The sequence below is a fragment of the Montipora capricornis genome, chromosome 12 (genome assembly GCF_036669925.1).
Source record: "Montipora capricornis isolate CH-2021 chromosome 12, ASM3666992v2, whole genome shotgun sequence".
NCBI classification, from domain to species: domain Eukaryota; kingdom Metazoa; phylum Cnidaria; class Anthozoa; order Scleractinia; family Acroporidae; genus Montipora; species Montipora capricornis.
In genome coordinates this window covers 37,639,938-37,654,613 of record NC_090894.1, presented here as the reverse complement: position 1 = coordinate 37,654,613, position 14,676 = coordinate 37,639,938, and the positions used below count along the sequence as shown (strand labels likewise).

General features: G+C 38.4%; 1 protein-coding gene across 2 annotated transcripts in view; it reads right to left on the bottom strand.

The window, feature by feature from the left end:
• Nucleotides 1-5,178: 5,178 nt before the first annotated feature.
• Nucleotides 5,179-14,676, bottom strand: part of LOC138027221 (uncharacterized) — a 33,883-nt gene continuing 24,385 nt past the window's right edge. Inside the window, exons 1-2 of one of the 2 annotated variants that reach the window (XM_068874769.1) lie at nucleotides 13,009-13,073; nucleotides 5,179-7,427 (exon numbers count right to left, since the gene is read on the bottom strand). In XM_068874769.1, the coding sequence (XP_068730870.1) occupies nucleotides 6,278-7,405 (1,128 nt within the window). In that variant the 5' untranslated portion in view covers nucleotides 7,406-7,427; nucleotides 13,009-13,073 and the 3' untranslated portion in view covers nucleotides 5,179-6,277. Of the gene's footprint in view, nucleotides 7,428-13,008; nucleotides 13,074-14,676 lie in introns of those variants that run through there. The other variant, XM_068874770.1, reaches the window with a different exon arrangement.

Genomic DNA, 14,676 nt, shown 5'->3' with positions numbered 1-14,676 from the left:
CTTGTGTGTTGAATCCATCCGGCCATCCTGGCTCGAACTACGACAACAACGGTCAGAGGACCTTAATGTAAAAGATGGAAATATACGTAGAGTTAAAGTTTATGCCAAAAGTGTTTCCGTTCTTCCCCATAACAATTTTTCCGCTCTAGTGTTTGACTTGATTTGTCTTAATTGTTGATTTCAGTTTACAGTGTCCCTAATTTGTGCTGCAGCGCTAGAACGACTAGGCACTTAAATAAAGTTCCTTTCCTTTCCTTTCCGTTTCCTTTTTAAATTCGTAGAGTAAGGTACACTTTTGAGATAAAATCTCTACTGTTACTTTCTGTAGCCCAGTTGATGTTGTAACTGAGCACTTCTGTGTAGGTGACAATATCTTACACGCAATAAGAGTACTCAAGGCCTTTTTTGAAATCTGTATCCGGGCCAGTACAAACTTAGTTTTGTTATATTCTCCATTTTTGAAAATTCAGTCCTTGTTTCATACCTAGTCCCCACCCCCACCCACTTATATCCAGGTTTGACCCTAATTAGATGCACGCCCAATTTTGACATCCAACACAAAGTGTCCCTTTAAGTCTAAGCATTTGCTATCTATTTTCAACAATAAGGTTAGGGTAAAGGTTAGCATTATTTTTAGCTTTGGGTAAATGCAGCAGATATTCTTCACTTAAAGAGCAGCATTTGGGGGACACTTTGTGACATAAATTGTCTGTATTCTGAGACACAAGTGATGTTGAAGTTGGCTAGAAGAGCAAGCTAGGGGACACTTCGTGACGCTTATTGAAATCCGCGTGCATCTAATAAGGGTCAAACCAGGACATATCTCCCCCCACCAGTACCTGGTCCGCATTTTGTGCCTGGTCCACGTTTTATACCCGGTGCGCAGTCTGGGTCCGCAGAGTGAACTTTCCCTATTGGCTACTTGGTTCAAAGCTAACAAACTAACTCTGCATCCTGTCCGTAAGACAAAATTTATTTTATTTCACTCTCCGAGGAAGACAAGTAATCTTGATGGTCTCTCTATCACCATCGATAACAATAGACTAAATAGAGTAGAAAACACAAGGTCTTTAGGTGTCATTATCCATGAAAACCTTTCATGGCAACTACACATCAAAGCGATTTCTTCCAAAGTTGCTAAATCCATCGGGATTATTACCAAATCTCGTCAGTTTTTTCTTACAAATATTCTATGCACATTATATAATTCTTTAACAATTCCCTACCTACAGTACTGTTCTATCGTTTGGGCCTCTACATGTCCCTCTCATCTACAACCTATCCTTCGTTTCCGAAAGAAAGCCCTAAGAATCATGACTCAATCTCCACCACGTGCACATATACTTACCCTCTATTTAGCACATTAAACATTGTTAATATATTCAATATTTATAAGGACCAAGTCTCTTGTTTCGTTTTCCTTCATATGCAAAAGCGCTTGCCCATTCCTCTCTTGTCTTTCTTCAAACTTAATTCTGATTGTCATCAATATTTTACAAGGAAGAAAGATATCTTACATCTCCATACTCATAAATATTCTTTTCCGTTAAGGGTACAGGGTTCCCCAATTTGGAGTGATATTCCTCTCTCATTATGCAATTCTCTCAATCGTTCAAACTATAAACGTAAAATCAGCGATTATTTCCAGTCCTTGCAACATACAACTTTTCGTTTAACCATGAACTATATAATATGTAGCTCTAATAGTACACGATATTGTTTTGGTATTGTTTATCATTGTAGTGCCATGGTAAAAGTTTTAGATAAATAGCCCCCTGAGAAGACATGTGCATGGTTATTAGCAAAGTACTAAACCAAGAAAGATGGGAATCGAGAATCGATCGAGAAACATTGATCATTTTCAAGTACCCTCACAACTTCTTTTCACCACAAGTTTAAACGTGCACTCTAAGCCTCTGACAGCTTTGTAATACAAAAGTTCACTGAAGTGAGGCACCATGTCCGGTGGGGTTAGTATCTGGATGGGTGACCTCAAAATATACCACTTTGTAACAGAAGCATAGGAGTGAAACTTTTATTTTAACGCTCAAGGTAGAAATGTTGTTAGCTTGCTTTATGCAAAACAAATATTGATGCAAAAGTAAATAAATATTGATACACAGTTTTTGGGAAGAGCAGAAGGAAGTTTTCAGGACGGTCGATCGAGGATAAAATATTTTGCCATCAGCAACAAAATTTACGACATGAAAACAACATTAATTTTGAACAGATGATAAAGTTACAATCAACAATTTTCTCACAGTACTTTTGGCTGCACAAGGAAATTGCAAAATCGAAAATGACATCGAATTCAGCGGGCGCCGTGATCAAGTTACCGCGGCGTGTTTACTCGCGAAACCGTGAAGCGTCTGTGTCAAATGATGGCAAGATACCGGGTTTTTATTTTTGTTAGTTTTCTTTTTCTTTCAAGTGTTATAAGGTTTGACAAGAAATGTGCGAATTCAACACAAAGATCACAATCGCCCAGCTCTTGAGGTTGACCATTGTTTCTGCAAAATCAAAATTTACTCTCCAAGACGAGGTTATTTATCACCAGGTAATTTCATCGTTTTGGAAATAGCAGCCACTTTATTATTCATCAGCGTCAAAGTTTTTTCTGAGTTTGGGGCTCATTTTGTTGAAACTCAAGAACGGTTCTAACAGACCTGTTTATTTTCGTGACTGATGCACGCGCTGCTTACAGTGCACTACCACAAAAATCCTCTCGTACCACATTTCAACCCTTGTATGCAAATTTGTTAAGCGCGAAAATTACACATGCTAAATTCACAAAGACTGGAAATCTCACAAAAACCTTTTCCAGCGAAAAATTTAGATAAACAAACAACATCTTTGCTATTTGAGGCAAAAAACTCTTCTTATTTCAATTGCGTGCGTGCAAACAAGACATACAATCCGTGTCACAAAGCATATGCAATTAAAAAAATTTCTGACAGTTTACATCAAATCCTTTTCGAAAGAACCTTTACCGCAAATAATGAAGCACAAAAGAGACAACAAGCTATCATTCAAATAATTCTTCACTGTCACATTTCCAATGTTTTCTACCAGAAGACTGTGCAGAGTTGAGTACAAAATAAATGTAATTGCCTGACAACTGAGATGAGACTTCAGTAAACAATGTGATGCATTCAAGGTGTTCGATTCCTTTTAAATTCCTACAGAATTTGCCATTTGGTTTCAGTCTTGTATATAACACCACAGTTAGCCAAATAACATTAGAAAGCTCACTTTGTCATATCCGACGGCGAAAGACGAATTGTTGTCGAAGACCATTACTCGTCGCTTTGAAGATTTCAGATTTTTTTTTTCACCGCCTGTCTTGTTTATCCGATTGACTTTCCATTATTGAGCTCCATAAGGGTATATATCTTTTAAAGATCCACTAAAACGCCATACGCGTTACAATGACTTTCAACGCCTATGCAGGTTAAGTTAAATGCCCACATTCGCCCAAAAGGCATTGCGCACCGTGACTGAATTTCGTGTAACACGAAATTACCTAAATATCTGACATGTTGTTTCCTGCGTGATTCGCCTGAGTGCCTTTAGCCAATCACATCACGTATTTGGACAAGTCACCATTTAAAAAACAAAAACAAACGACCGCAATGACTTTTGGGTGAAGGTGGGCCTTTAAATATTCTACTGTGTCCACCGGAAAAATCTATGCATTTCTAGTACCCCCTCAAACTTACCAAACATACGCGCGGAAGTCTCTACACACAGACACTACCTGGCAGGGCAGGGACAGGAGAGACTTTTCATGACACGAACAAAAATACCAAAAATAAAAAAATAGAAATGAAACGCAGATTTCGACTGGGTTTGGCAACCCAGTAAAAAGGATAATACTTGCAACCGCTCTATTCACTTAGTTCTTTTATAGAATTGTACATTTAACCTTCAACTACAAAGAACTGGTCTATCATTGTAAAAAATTCATCTCTAGCTATCCCAAACTGTCGAATTTAGCCCACTTCACCAAAATGTTCCCCTTTCTTCAGCGTTCTTCTCTTATTGTGAGATCTCTATTCGGGGTTCACGCTTGATTACTCGGTTTCCGTGCCTCATTACGTACGCCAAATGTCCGACCATTCTGCGCTATGGGTTATGTCCTGTAAGAGAACCCTTCACTTACATGCATTTCTTGCAAACAAGGTGAATAACCAGGTGGCGAAATTACATCAATGGGCGCTTGTGAGAGCAAATCCAAGCGCCTGGACACACAAACTTCGGGAATCTATGTGCATGTTAATGAATAACCAATGACAATTTTTTCTCGCTGTCCGCAATATTCAAAACACGCATTACCTTTCATAAGCAATCAGCACTCAAAACAAAAACCACTCCTTAAGGTTCTCTGTGGCTTTGTTTGAGAGAGAGTTGCATTTGAGCAATGTCTGCAATTGGCCATCTACGAATTAAATTCACCCTTAACTTATGTAACGAGCATTTTACAAAAGATATCACTTCAGCAGCAGAGTTTAGGGGACACTGTGACATGCCATTAGGTTAGTGTTACTGGTGTGTCGTGAAAACAAAGACCCCTAAAGACCGTAAGACTCGAAAACGAAAAAGGTAACCCAAAATCCTCAATTCGGCTAACCCTAGGCAAAACTGGGCGAAATTAGCCAAACTGAGGGTTTTGGGTTACTTTCTTCGTTTTCGAGTCTTAGGGTCTTGGGGGTCTTTGTTTTCAAGACACCCGTGATAATGGACACAAGGGACGTTGGAGTCGAGGAAAGACAGTTTGTGAATAGAAGTTGATTTCAGTAATTTTCTGCATTCTGGACATAAATTAAATCACATGTGAAATTGAAAACAATGCTGAACGTTCGCTCCTAAGTTGGAGCAAGCTTATTCCGTGGGATCCTTGGCAAGATTTCGTCTGCTTTTCCTTAAACAAAGGGTACATGTGTTGGGGAATGTTCGAAATCCATGTTCCACTTCTCGCCAAAATGTCAACGCTAGTGTGAAATGCGGGATTACGGAAAAAAAAGAAAGTTCAGTTTTCAAACAACGAGGTAACACAAGGTGCTCTTTTTTACTCCAATGAGATATAAAAATGTCTTCTGCAACCCTGAAACGGAGGTCGCCTAATCACGAAAATTTTGTTTTGTGCTAGTGAAACAAGCTTCACAAAACGAAACATTTCCAGCATTGGCTTTAATAATGCTCAGGAGTAACAAATAAACAAATATGCTTCTACAAAACAAATCGATACACTTACAAAATAATGTCATTTCATCAAGACATGTCCAAAAAACGTATTTATTTGATTGCAAATTATATGTTGCGGGATGACGATTTTTGCCTGAAAATAGTAGGTTGCGTGTTGAGTGTTTTCACGTGACGTCACGGCGGCCATGTTGGTGTACCTAAACAATAGAACGGCGGCTATGTTGGTGTACCAAACTAATCCTCCAGGAATTGAGCTCTAATATCATGCAAACGTTTTCTTTTGTTTCAGTGGAAAAACAGGGTAGGGTTGTACCTCTTGTTAAACACTATATTTCATTGGCTGTATAGTGTCGTACTTTCTATTGTTTTCTGTGCTAAATCCAATTATTATCTTTGTTCGTTCTATTGTTGTTTTGACCAATCCTGAAGCCCGTTCAATGAGGTACGACACGACCCGGAAAATCAAGGTTACTGATCACGTGAGTGAAAACACTCTGTTGTTTTCACTATTCTAAAAGTTGAGAGATTGATTGCCTAGTATGGGAGTGTATTTAGGAGTTCACCCAGCATCATCCGAGTTATGGTAATTTGTTTCAAGAAAAACAAGAACTTATGCACAGACTTTGGAACCTTTGTCAGTCAATTCTGTAACAGAGGTGTTAGGAAATAAAGCTTTTCTTTCTCGGTATTCACGTCGCACAATTGAAACGCAAATTCATTAAACATACAAAGTAAAGAACACGAGATAATGTAGAAGATTAATAAATAAACAATCATGTCAGTCTCAGTTGCGCGATAGTCCGTAAGCGAGGTCTTTAACAAAATGTACCACCTCAAGCATTATTAGCTTTGACGGAAAAACTGCCAGTTCAAATCGACAGCTATTTTAAATTAGGCATAATTCTGCAATACTCCTATTTGATATAAGCCCTTTAGTTTGATTTTATCTCAGTAGGATGAATCTGCAAAACCACGACACGTTATTTCGGACAGAAAACGTCACAAAAAGGATATTTTCCTATTATCTTCTCATTTGTGTCAGATACAACACCAAGCGACACATTTTTGAATTTTATCGTTGGATTCCACGCCTTTGTACCTCCTCTTCAAGCCGCTCCAAAACATCTCTACCCATTCCCCCTACTTTTTCAAAAGCCCAAAGGGTGTCCTTGAGATTTTCATTCGTAAATCCATAAAGGTTGTTCAATTGGAGAATTTGACCTTCCAAAGCCTTGAATAAACGCTTACTGCCTTGATTGGCTACAGCAAACGACCACAACAGCTTTGCTATGTCACGTCCCTTGTTGATAGTTGAATGACCTCTGCGAAACAATTCTGCTTCAATGTTCTTAAACAATTTGTCCGCTTGGATTCCTTTTTTGGCAAATGACCAAGCAATATCAGCCAAGTCAATGATCATAAACGCTGAAAAGTCATAAGACAAAACATATTGCAAAAAAAACTGATATAGTTCAGGAGATCCACTCCCTGTAGCCGCAAATGCAACAAGGACCTGAACAAGACCACGGCGATCGAAGTCAGCAATGTGCAATTCTCCTTGTAATATAGACTTCTGCATTTCTATAAAAAGATTGCATTCTTCCCAGTCCATATTTGAAAATCCCCAAGCAATTTGACTCAAACTTCGGTCATCAAAAGAACCCAGTCCACGCGAAATGATTTCGTTCTCACACGCCTTGATGATCGGGTGGTCACATACTTTGATCTTACCCAAGGACCATGCAACAATTGCAAGTTCACGATTTTGGAGCAGGGAAATCCTAGCGGCAATACAATCAAGAAGCCTAATAAAGACACTTGCTGAATGATCAGATGATTCTCGTTCCAGCCGTGACATTTCACTTTTCTTTCCATACACAGTTCTGCCTAGTTGTGACAAAAGAAATGCCATGGACTTTGCACTCAAGGATTCGTTAAATACCTTCAGTAGTTCAGAGACTGAATGTTTCTGCTCAGGCTTCAATATGATGTGGTCTGATGTACCAGAAGTACAATCTGCTGAAGGATTGATCAAAAGGCTACTTTTCAGCCCAGTTAGCAATGCAGCTTTTGAAGGAGACTGCCATGATTTTGCAGACTTTGACGGTATCAACTTGAACAGCCAAGGGTTCAAAGACTTGGCAGACACGTAAAGGAGATGTCTCCTCTTAACCAAGGAAAAGGTAACAAGCTTCAGCATGGTATAATCCTTTCCAACGTTTCTGTTAAAAAAAAACACACACACAATGAAATCCTTTTGATATAACACAATAAGCAGTCCAAGTCGTTCTAGCCTTGCGACTAGCGTCCCCAAGTGCCGTCGTGAATTACAAAATGGCGTTTTGAAAACGCTTGTTTTGACGGTTGCAGAGAGGAAACCCCCACCTTCAGGAGGGTAAATAAAATTCTTGGACTATGTTTTACAACTAATAATTAAGTTAACAAACTAAACACACTGTGCGGACACAAACTCTCTGAACGGTGAGAAGCTTGTCAAGGAGTATTAAACATCAAAGAGAACAACAGATACTTGTTTATGTGTACAATACATCGAAGCATAAAGTCTACAAATACCTATTTTACCTTCAAATGCCACTGCATAACCATTTAAATTCCGTTTTCCGTGAATCTTCCATTACATGTGTTTCATGTGAACCTAGGCAGTTACCGGTACTAGCTTTAAAATAACTGGTTCCTGGTTAACCCAGTTCATTACTGAGACTCAACAGAGCGAAGATTTTTTACACTACTCATTAACACGAAGACAAATAGCTTTGGATTTTTTAACAATATGTCGTTTTAATCTAACCCAAAATCATTCAGATAGTCAAAACTTCTATTTACGACCCATTCCCTCCGCTTTTTCTTTGTCAGCACTGATTTGCGATACTTCATGTTCACATGTTCATAAGTTGTTTTTACATCTCACAGATGTTTAGATTTTCAATTACAAACTCTGTTTGGATTGGCCATTCTACCTCACTGTGTAAAATAGTTCACCCAGAAGTCAAAATAGATACGTTTCGTTTCTGAGGAAACAAAACAAAAACTTGAAAAATGAAGATCCCCGCCCCAGAAAAAAATACTTATCAAACCGTAAATGGCAAAACACATAATTTCTGTGGTCAGTCACGGTAATGGCCAGTGAGTCCATTCTTGTGAATTATCTGGGGGTCTTTGTTTTCGGTCATCGTTTTCAATATATTGACCTGAGTATGTGGAAAACGAAGACCGTGCGGTAATTCCGCGAAAAGTACTCACCGGCCATTGTAAACAACAGAAATTATGTGATGTGCTATTTACGGTTTTGATAAGTATGTTATCTAGAGGTCTTTATTTTCTGGGTCTTCGGTCTTCGTTTTCTACACATACCAAGATTCGAATCTACCTCCACTCATAACTTGCGATCAGGTCCTGAATTGAGCTTCGCTCTCATGTCCTCTATCTTGTGTCGGCGCACGCTACAGTTGAGTTTGATACAAAAACTAAGTGACACTGGAAATTTGTGCAAAACGCAACTGTTTGTGAAAACTGCTTTTTGGCTGTGTTTTGAGTACTTTTGCGGCAGAAACCGTAACAAGTTTATCCGAACAAGATTATAAGGAGGTTAAAATGTAAGTGACACTGGAAATTTGCGCAAAACGTTCGTTTTAGCCACAAAACGCAACTTTTTGTGAAAACTGGTTTTTGGCAGTGTTTTGAGCAGTCTTACAGCAGAAACCGTAAAACGTTTATCCCAAGAAGATTACATGGAGGTCAAAATTTAAGGGACATTGGAAATTTGTGCAAAACGTTCGTTTCAGCCTAAAAACGCAACTTTTTTTGAAAACTGGTTTTTAGCAGTTTTCAGCAGTTTTGGAGCAGAAACTGTGAAACGTTTATCCCAAAAAGATTATGAGAAGGTCAATATCTAAGTGACACCGTAGGCAGCCCAAGCTCGCGTCACTACAGACAACCGTTGAGAATTTAAACGCGTTATAAGACTTTGTATGGGAAATAAAATACCGTCGATTATGAAGCCTACAAAATGCTCAAGCTCCAAAAGGCACAAGAATACACCAGAGTTGAGTCAGTTTTATTCATTTTATTGAATGAACGTTAAATTGAGCATTTTTTAGGCTTCATAATCGACGGTATTTTATTTCCCATACAAAGTCTTACAACGCGTTTAAATTCTCAACGGCTGTCTGTAGTGACGCGAGCTTGGGCTGCCTATGGTTATAGCTGCATTATTTTTAAGCGAGCACAAACATGCATGTGTTTCAGTATGTTATAGTCTTCCTATTGTCTTATTAATTTCTTATCTAGGTCGCATAGAGACATAATCATCATTTCTGTACTATTGTATTCTTCTCTTTGACGCACGCATACAGAGCAACAGAGAATCATAGAATGACGGTAGTTGACGCTTCTGAAGCAAAAACAGTTCCCTCAACCTGAATAAATGAAGATTGCTTTATTAAGAGTTATCAAATCAATGTACCTTGGTTTAAAAAAATCACATAATTGCCCAATGATCGGCCGTATCTCTCGCTTGACAATACTAACCTTCATGGTGGTATATACTTAAACACACAGTACAGTTTGGAAAGCTCACACTTCAGTCCCCATTATAAATAAGACAAAAACAGGTTGCTCCTTTTAATCTTACAAAGAATGGAGCGATTTGAAGCGTTACAACACTTGTACTTCATGAGCATACGATTTCAAATTAAGCTTGATTAATTCAAATTGAATTTTTCTTATATAATAATCACAGATTAATGTATGAGCGGTTTAAAAAAAATTCAAGTGAAACTGCATTGGTATCCATACTTATTAATATAATTTCTGAGCTGAATAAAGAGTTTCCAGCAATCTGACTGGTTGACCAGTTCATCGTTTGATACTACATTCACCAATTATTGCGAGCCAATTATACTGACTGAACCCCCATTGCAATACAGTAATTTGATATTGAAATGCATCTCAAAATCTGGTATACTACACAATGCCGTGCTCTGAAGGAACTCCCCACATTGACCTGAGGTGACCAATTTTTGGCTCCAGGTGACGAGGAAATGATACTGGTCTCTTAGCCAGGCATCAAATGAGAACCCCATTAAGCAAAACGAAAAACTAAATTATAACACAATGACTAGCTTCATTGTTTTTATAAAGTGCAGCTTGGAATTATTCTTTTGTGTGAGACTGGAAGAACAGTGTTACATCAAGGTGATCAGTTAACTGAATTCGTCTATTGATCTTCCACAGTATCTGTCACTGACAATAAATTATTGCTTGGATCAAGCTGGATGGGTTCTGAACATCTTTCTCAGAGCAGATGTGAGATTACAGTGTATTTGGCCTTGTCGCTTCATGCATTAAACTTGGGGTTAGATAAATGAACTTAAAAAGTTCCCAATTCTGTGCTCCTTCCTTTTGGCTGACACATATCTAGGGTCAAGGTCGGGTGATAGGCCAACCACCTGTTTCCTCTAGGCCTAGAACAACTAACTTATAGTGAATAGTAAATACTATATACCATATATTAATAGACCACCATAGTTCAAACTTCAGTCAGGCTCTATATCCCCTTTTCAAATGTTGGCTGATTAGAGTGTAATGTGAAGTGCTAAGTATCTACCCCATATGAACCATGTGAGCGTTAGCCCTACTGATGGAAATGGGCCCACACAAGGACAGAGAAAAACCATTCCTAAAAAAAGGATGAACTTCAGAAAGCTAACATCTGACTTTGAGTTGAGTGTGTAAGATATATTTACATGTACATGTATTTTACATTACATTGCGTTTTTGTTAATAATTAACAATATATTTATGTTAGATCTCAAAACCCGCTGGAAGCATGTAATAAAAGTTGTCATATATCTAGGAAAACAAGATCACCAATGACTGACATTCTGTTGAAATTGCAGATAACATTTTTTCCAGTGGATAATCATAATTAGCCAACCAGTGTTTAAATACCACTCATCCACTAAACAAAGATATCTACCAATATACTGTATGCCTATCAAACATGCAGCCAACAATAAACAGCCAAATAAGTTAATACAATTATAAAAATGGCTCCAATGATAGCCAAGTAATCTTTCAAAATTAACGCAAAATTATTTGGTTTCACTGTCCCAATGTTCCATCGCAGAATACAAAAAAAAAATTAGCTATGCAGCTTGCAAGTTACACTAAAAAAATCGGTTTCATGATAAATTAAAATAATTATGCAAGTTCAAACTAAAGGTAGTTAAAATGGCAAGAGGAGTTTAGAAAAAAAGACACAACATAATGTCAAATTTTGCTCTAGGCTATCCTTACAAAAATGTTAACTTCAAATGTAAACTATCACAGAAACATTTGAGGGACGACATTAACTTACGATCTTGACTGCTCCAGGTTTGTTGAACTATGCAGTTTTGATGATAAAACGGTTATCAATGCTGCATATAGAAGAGGATGGTCAAAGATGAAAGGCAATTTATGATGAAAACTGTTACTGCAAAACACATCCATTTTGGAAGTGTTTACATGACAAACCTCATGGGAATGGTGAGCATGCACAGTTTGGCATTTTGCAAGTTAACCCTGGGAAGTTAACCACTGTTTAAAAAAAAAAAGTTTTCTAAGTATTGCATTTATTGCGTATTTTACAGATCAACATGGGCGTATTTTGGGTATATTGTGATGCATTGCTTATTTACAACAAGCCGGAGATTTATGATGCTCTGTGACTACAAATTTTGTGCCAAACAAGATATAATGTAACAGTAAACAACCAATCAATCATCTTTCAAATGCCACCTTATGTAATGATATGAAGGTCTGTGTGATGCAAAGTGCAATAATTATGTGTTAGTTTGTCTATGGCCTCCTTTGACTCTATTTCAATTGATAGAAGAGGAAAGAACACAGGTAGGAAATTCACTGTAACTTCCGTTGAGCGAAAATGGCTCTTATATATATTCAAATCTGTATAATTAAGCTAATGTGTAAAGTACAAATCCAGCATTGCTGCTACTAATGCATGGGAATAGTTCATCAATTACATATATAACAGCCTCCCTATTTTGCAACCCACTTCTTCCATGCTAATAGAATACTCCCACTCCAGATAGAGAAACCTAATTTTCTTTCTCCAAATTAAGAAACAAGAACAGGATTTCAAAGAACCTTGGCACATTTGGTCCCTCAAGCTCCCTACACAAATGCATCACATTTTCCACACAGCAAGATGGTGACTATTAGCTACTTTTAAGTTTTATACACTATCCCACCTCCTCCAAAAGATGAGCATATACAGCAGCTGCAAAGAAGCAGCAAACTATTTCATGTGCCCCACACATGAACACTGTGCAAGAATTTTCTTTTAAAGAGAAGCTAATTCCTAAATCCTTTTTGGTGCTGTTTTAGACCTGCACCATACTACCATTTGCCGCTGATATCCCATTCACACCTAAAGCACACTCATCCGGCATCCACTCTCAGGTGGGAAGGATTAATTAAAAGGGACATAGTTTATGTTGTTGACCTAGTCACACCTAAACACCCCAGATTAGATCAGCGAGTGAAAGCGTGAGGAGGGGGGAATGTTGGAATTTTCAATTGGTCGGCGCATAAAGCGATTTTCATCGATTTAGTTTGTTATTTCACAATCGTCAGTTGAAAGGAGTTTGGCTCAAAAGTCACTTCAACTGAATTTGAAACAGTTTCAGAATCTGATCAAGAGGAGACACAAAAGCGAAACCTCAGAACGATCAGTATGCAACTGTGAACACTTGAAATATCAGAGCCTACACGTCCTACCTGATGCTTTTATCGTGGATTTCGGTCTCCAAGCCTTTCCAGTTTTAAAATGGCTGCTCATGGACAGATGAATACTTCATTTATGGAAACACATATTGTACCCACACAGATGCATAGCCGACCCCACCCCCCCCCCCTCACCCAACTCCCCCCTTAAGGTGAACCACGACGGAAACCTGAAGTGAACGTTTTGCATCGATACCAAGGGGCTATGTCAGGTTATTTTAGGGTGTTTTATACGGTAAATCTTTAGTTAATCACGAATTAAAAAGTCGACATCATAAAAAAGATGCAGACTTAACAGAAACGACCTTTGTCAGGCTATTTGCCATAAACTTGAAAAAAGTCGGGTCGACCTTTTTAATGATTATCGAAATGCAATCTGTTTCAATCCTGTCCATTTGAGTCCATCCATCCTTTTCTTCCTTTTTCTCTTTAAGTTAAGTTTAAGTTTTAAGTGGTTATTGCGATGTTTTATTCTAGTTTTTGGCATCGTGCAGGTGGGTGTCATGAAATTACATTATTTTGCGTGACACAGGGCTACCCTCTTTAACAATATAAAATTGGTAGTGAGGAGACCAGATAAATGGGAAAACAGCTCACCTCCGGTTTGCGTCCGCGGCTCAAATACGTCGCTTGCTTAAGCCCCGTGTAAACGGACGCAACAACTCCCAAACACAGCTGGGAGTTGTTGGTTCTGCAGATGTTGGATGGTGTTAGCTGTTGTGTGCAAGCGGACAAAACAACTCCCAACAATGTAAGGACGTGCAGTGCATTATGGGAAGTATACGACCCATAAGACTTTATAAACTTACAACATTGGGCTTCAACATGTTAATGCCTTGCTATGAGACCATACGTAATGCGCATGCGTGGCCCCAACAATGCCGGAAGAGCTGTTCAAACGGATCCAACGTTGTTGCGCAACGATTCGTCGATCACGGAACAAAAGAAAATGCTATTTCTGACAGTTGTAGCCTGCGAAATTGGCAGAAATTATATTTTGCCGGCACGGACCAGAGGACTGGGTCCTGTTGTGTGCTGGTGATTATGAGTATTATGTCGTACAAATAGTGAACCGTTAGGGATTAAACTATGCGTAGTTAGTGTGATTACTTCTGAAGCGGGGGTTCTAAAACACAGGTCACATTCCACAGGTCGCTCGTTGCAGGTCATTGTTTTACCTTTTAGAAAGTAACCCTAACCCTCAATTTGGCTACCCTATGCTTAAGGTTGGTTTTTAGGCCTAGGGTTAGCCAAATTGAGGGTTTGGGTTAGTTTCCAAAAGGTAAAACAATGGCCTGCAACGAGTGACCTGTGTTTTAGACCCGCTGCCGGCCGATCTAAAGCTTCTGAAGTCAAAAACAATTAAGATGGGATGACATTTAACATGGAAACTAAAAACAAAATAATTCTACAAGGCTGATTGTACGGCTGTTAAGATATATATTTTTTGTCCTCGCAATGTTTCGTCCGGCATGGCGTGACTTTTCTTCAAGGATCTAAATCATTTGCCGTTACAATTTTTTGAAATTCAAAAGCCATTAGGAAACCATGCATAGGATAACAGACGAATATATATAGAGATCTATGTATAGGATTACAGATATATTATTTATAATTCTTTTCTTTTGTTTTTACCTTTGGGTTTAAGTGTTTGACCTCTGA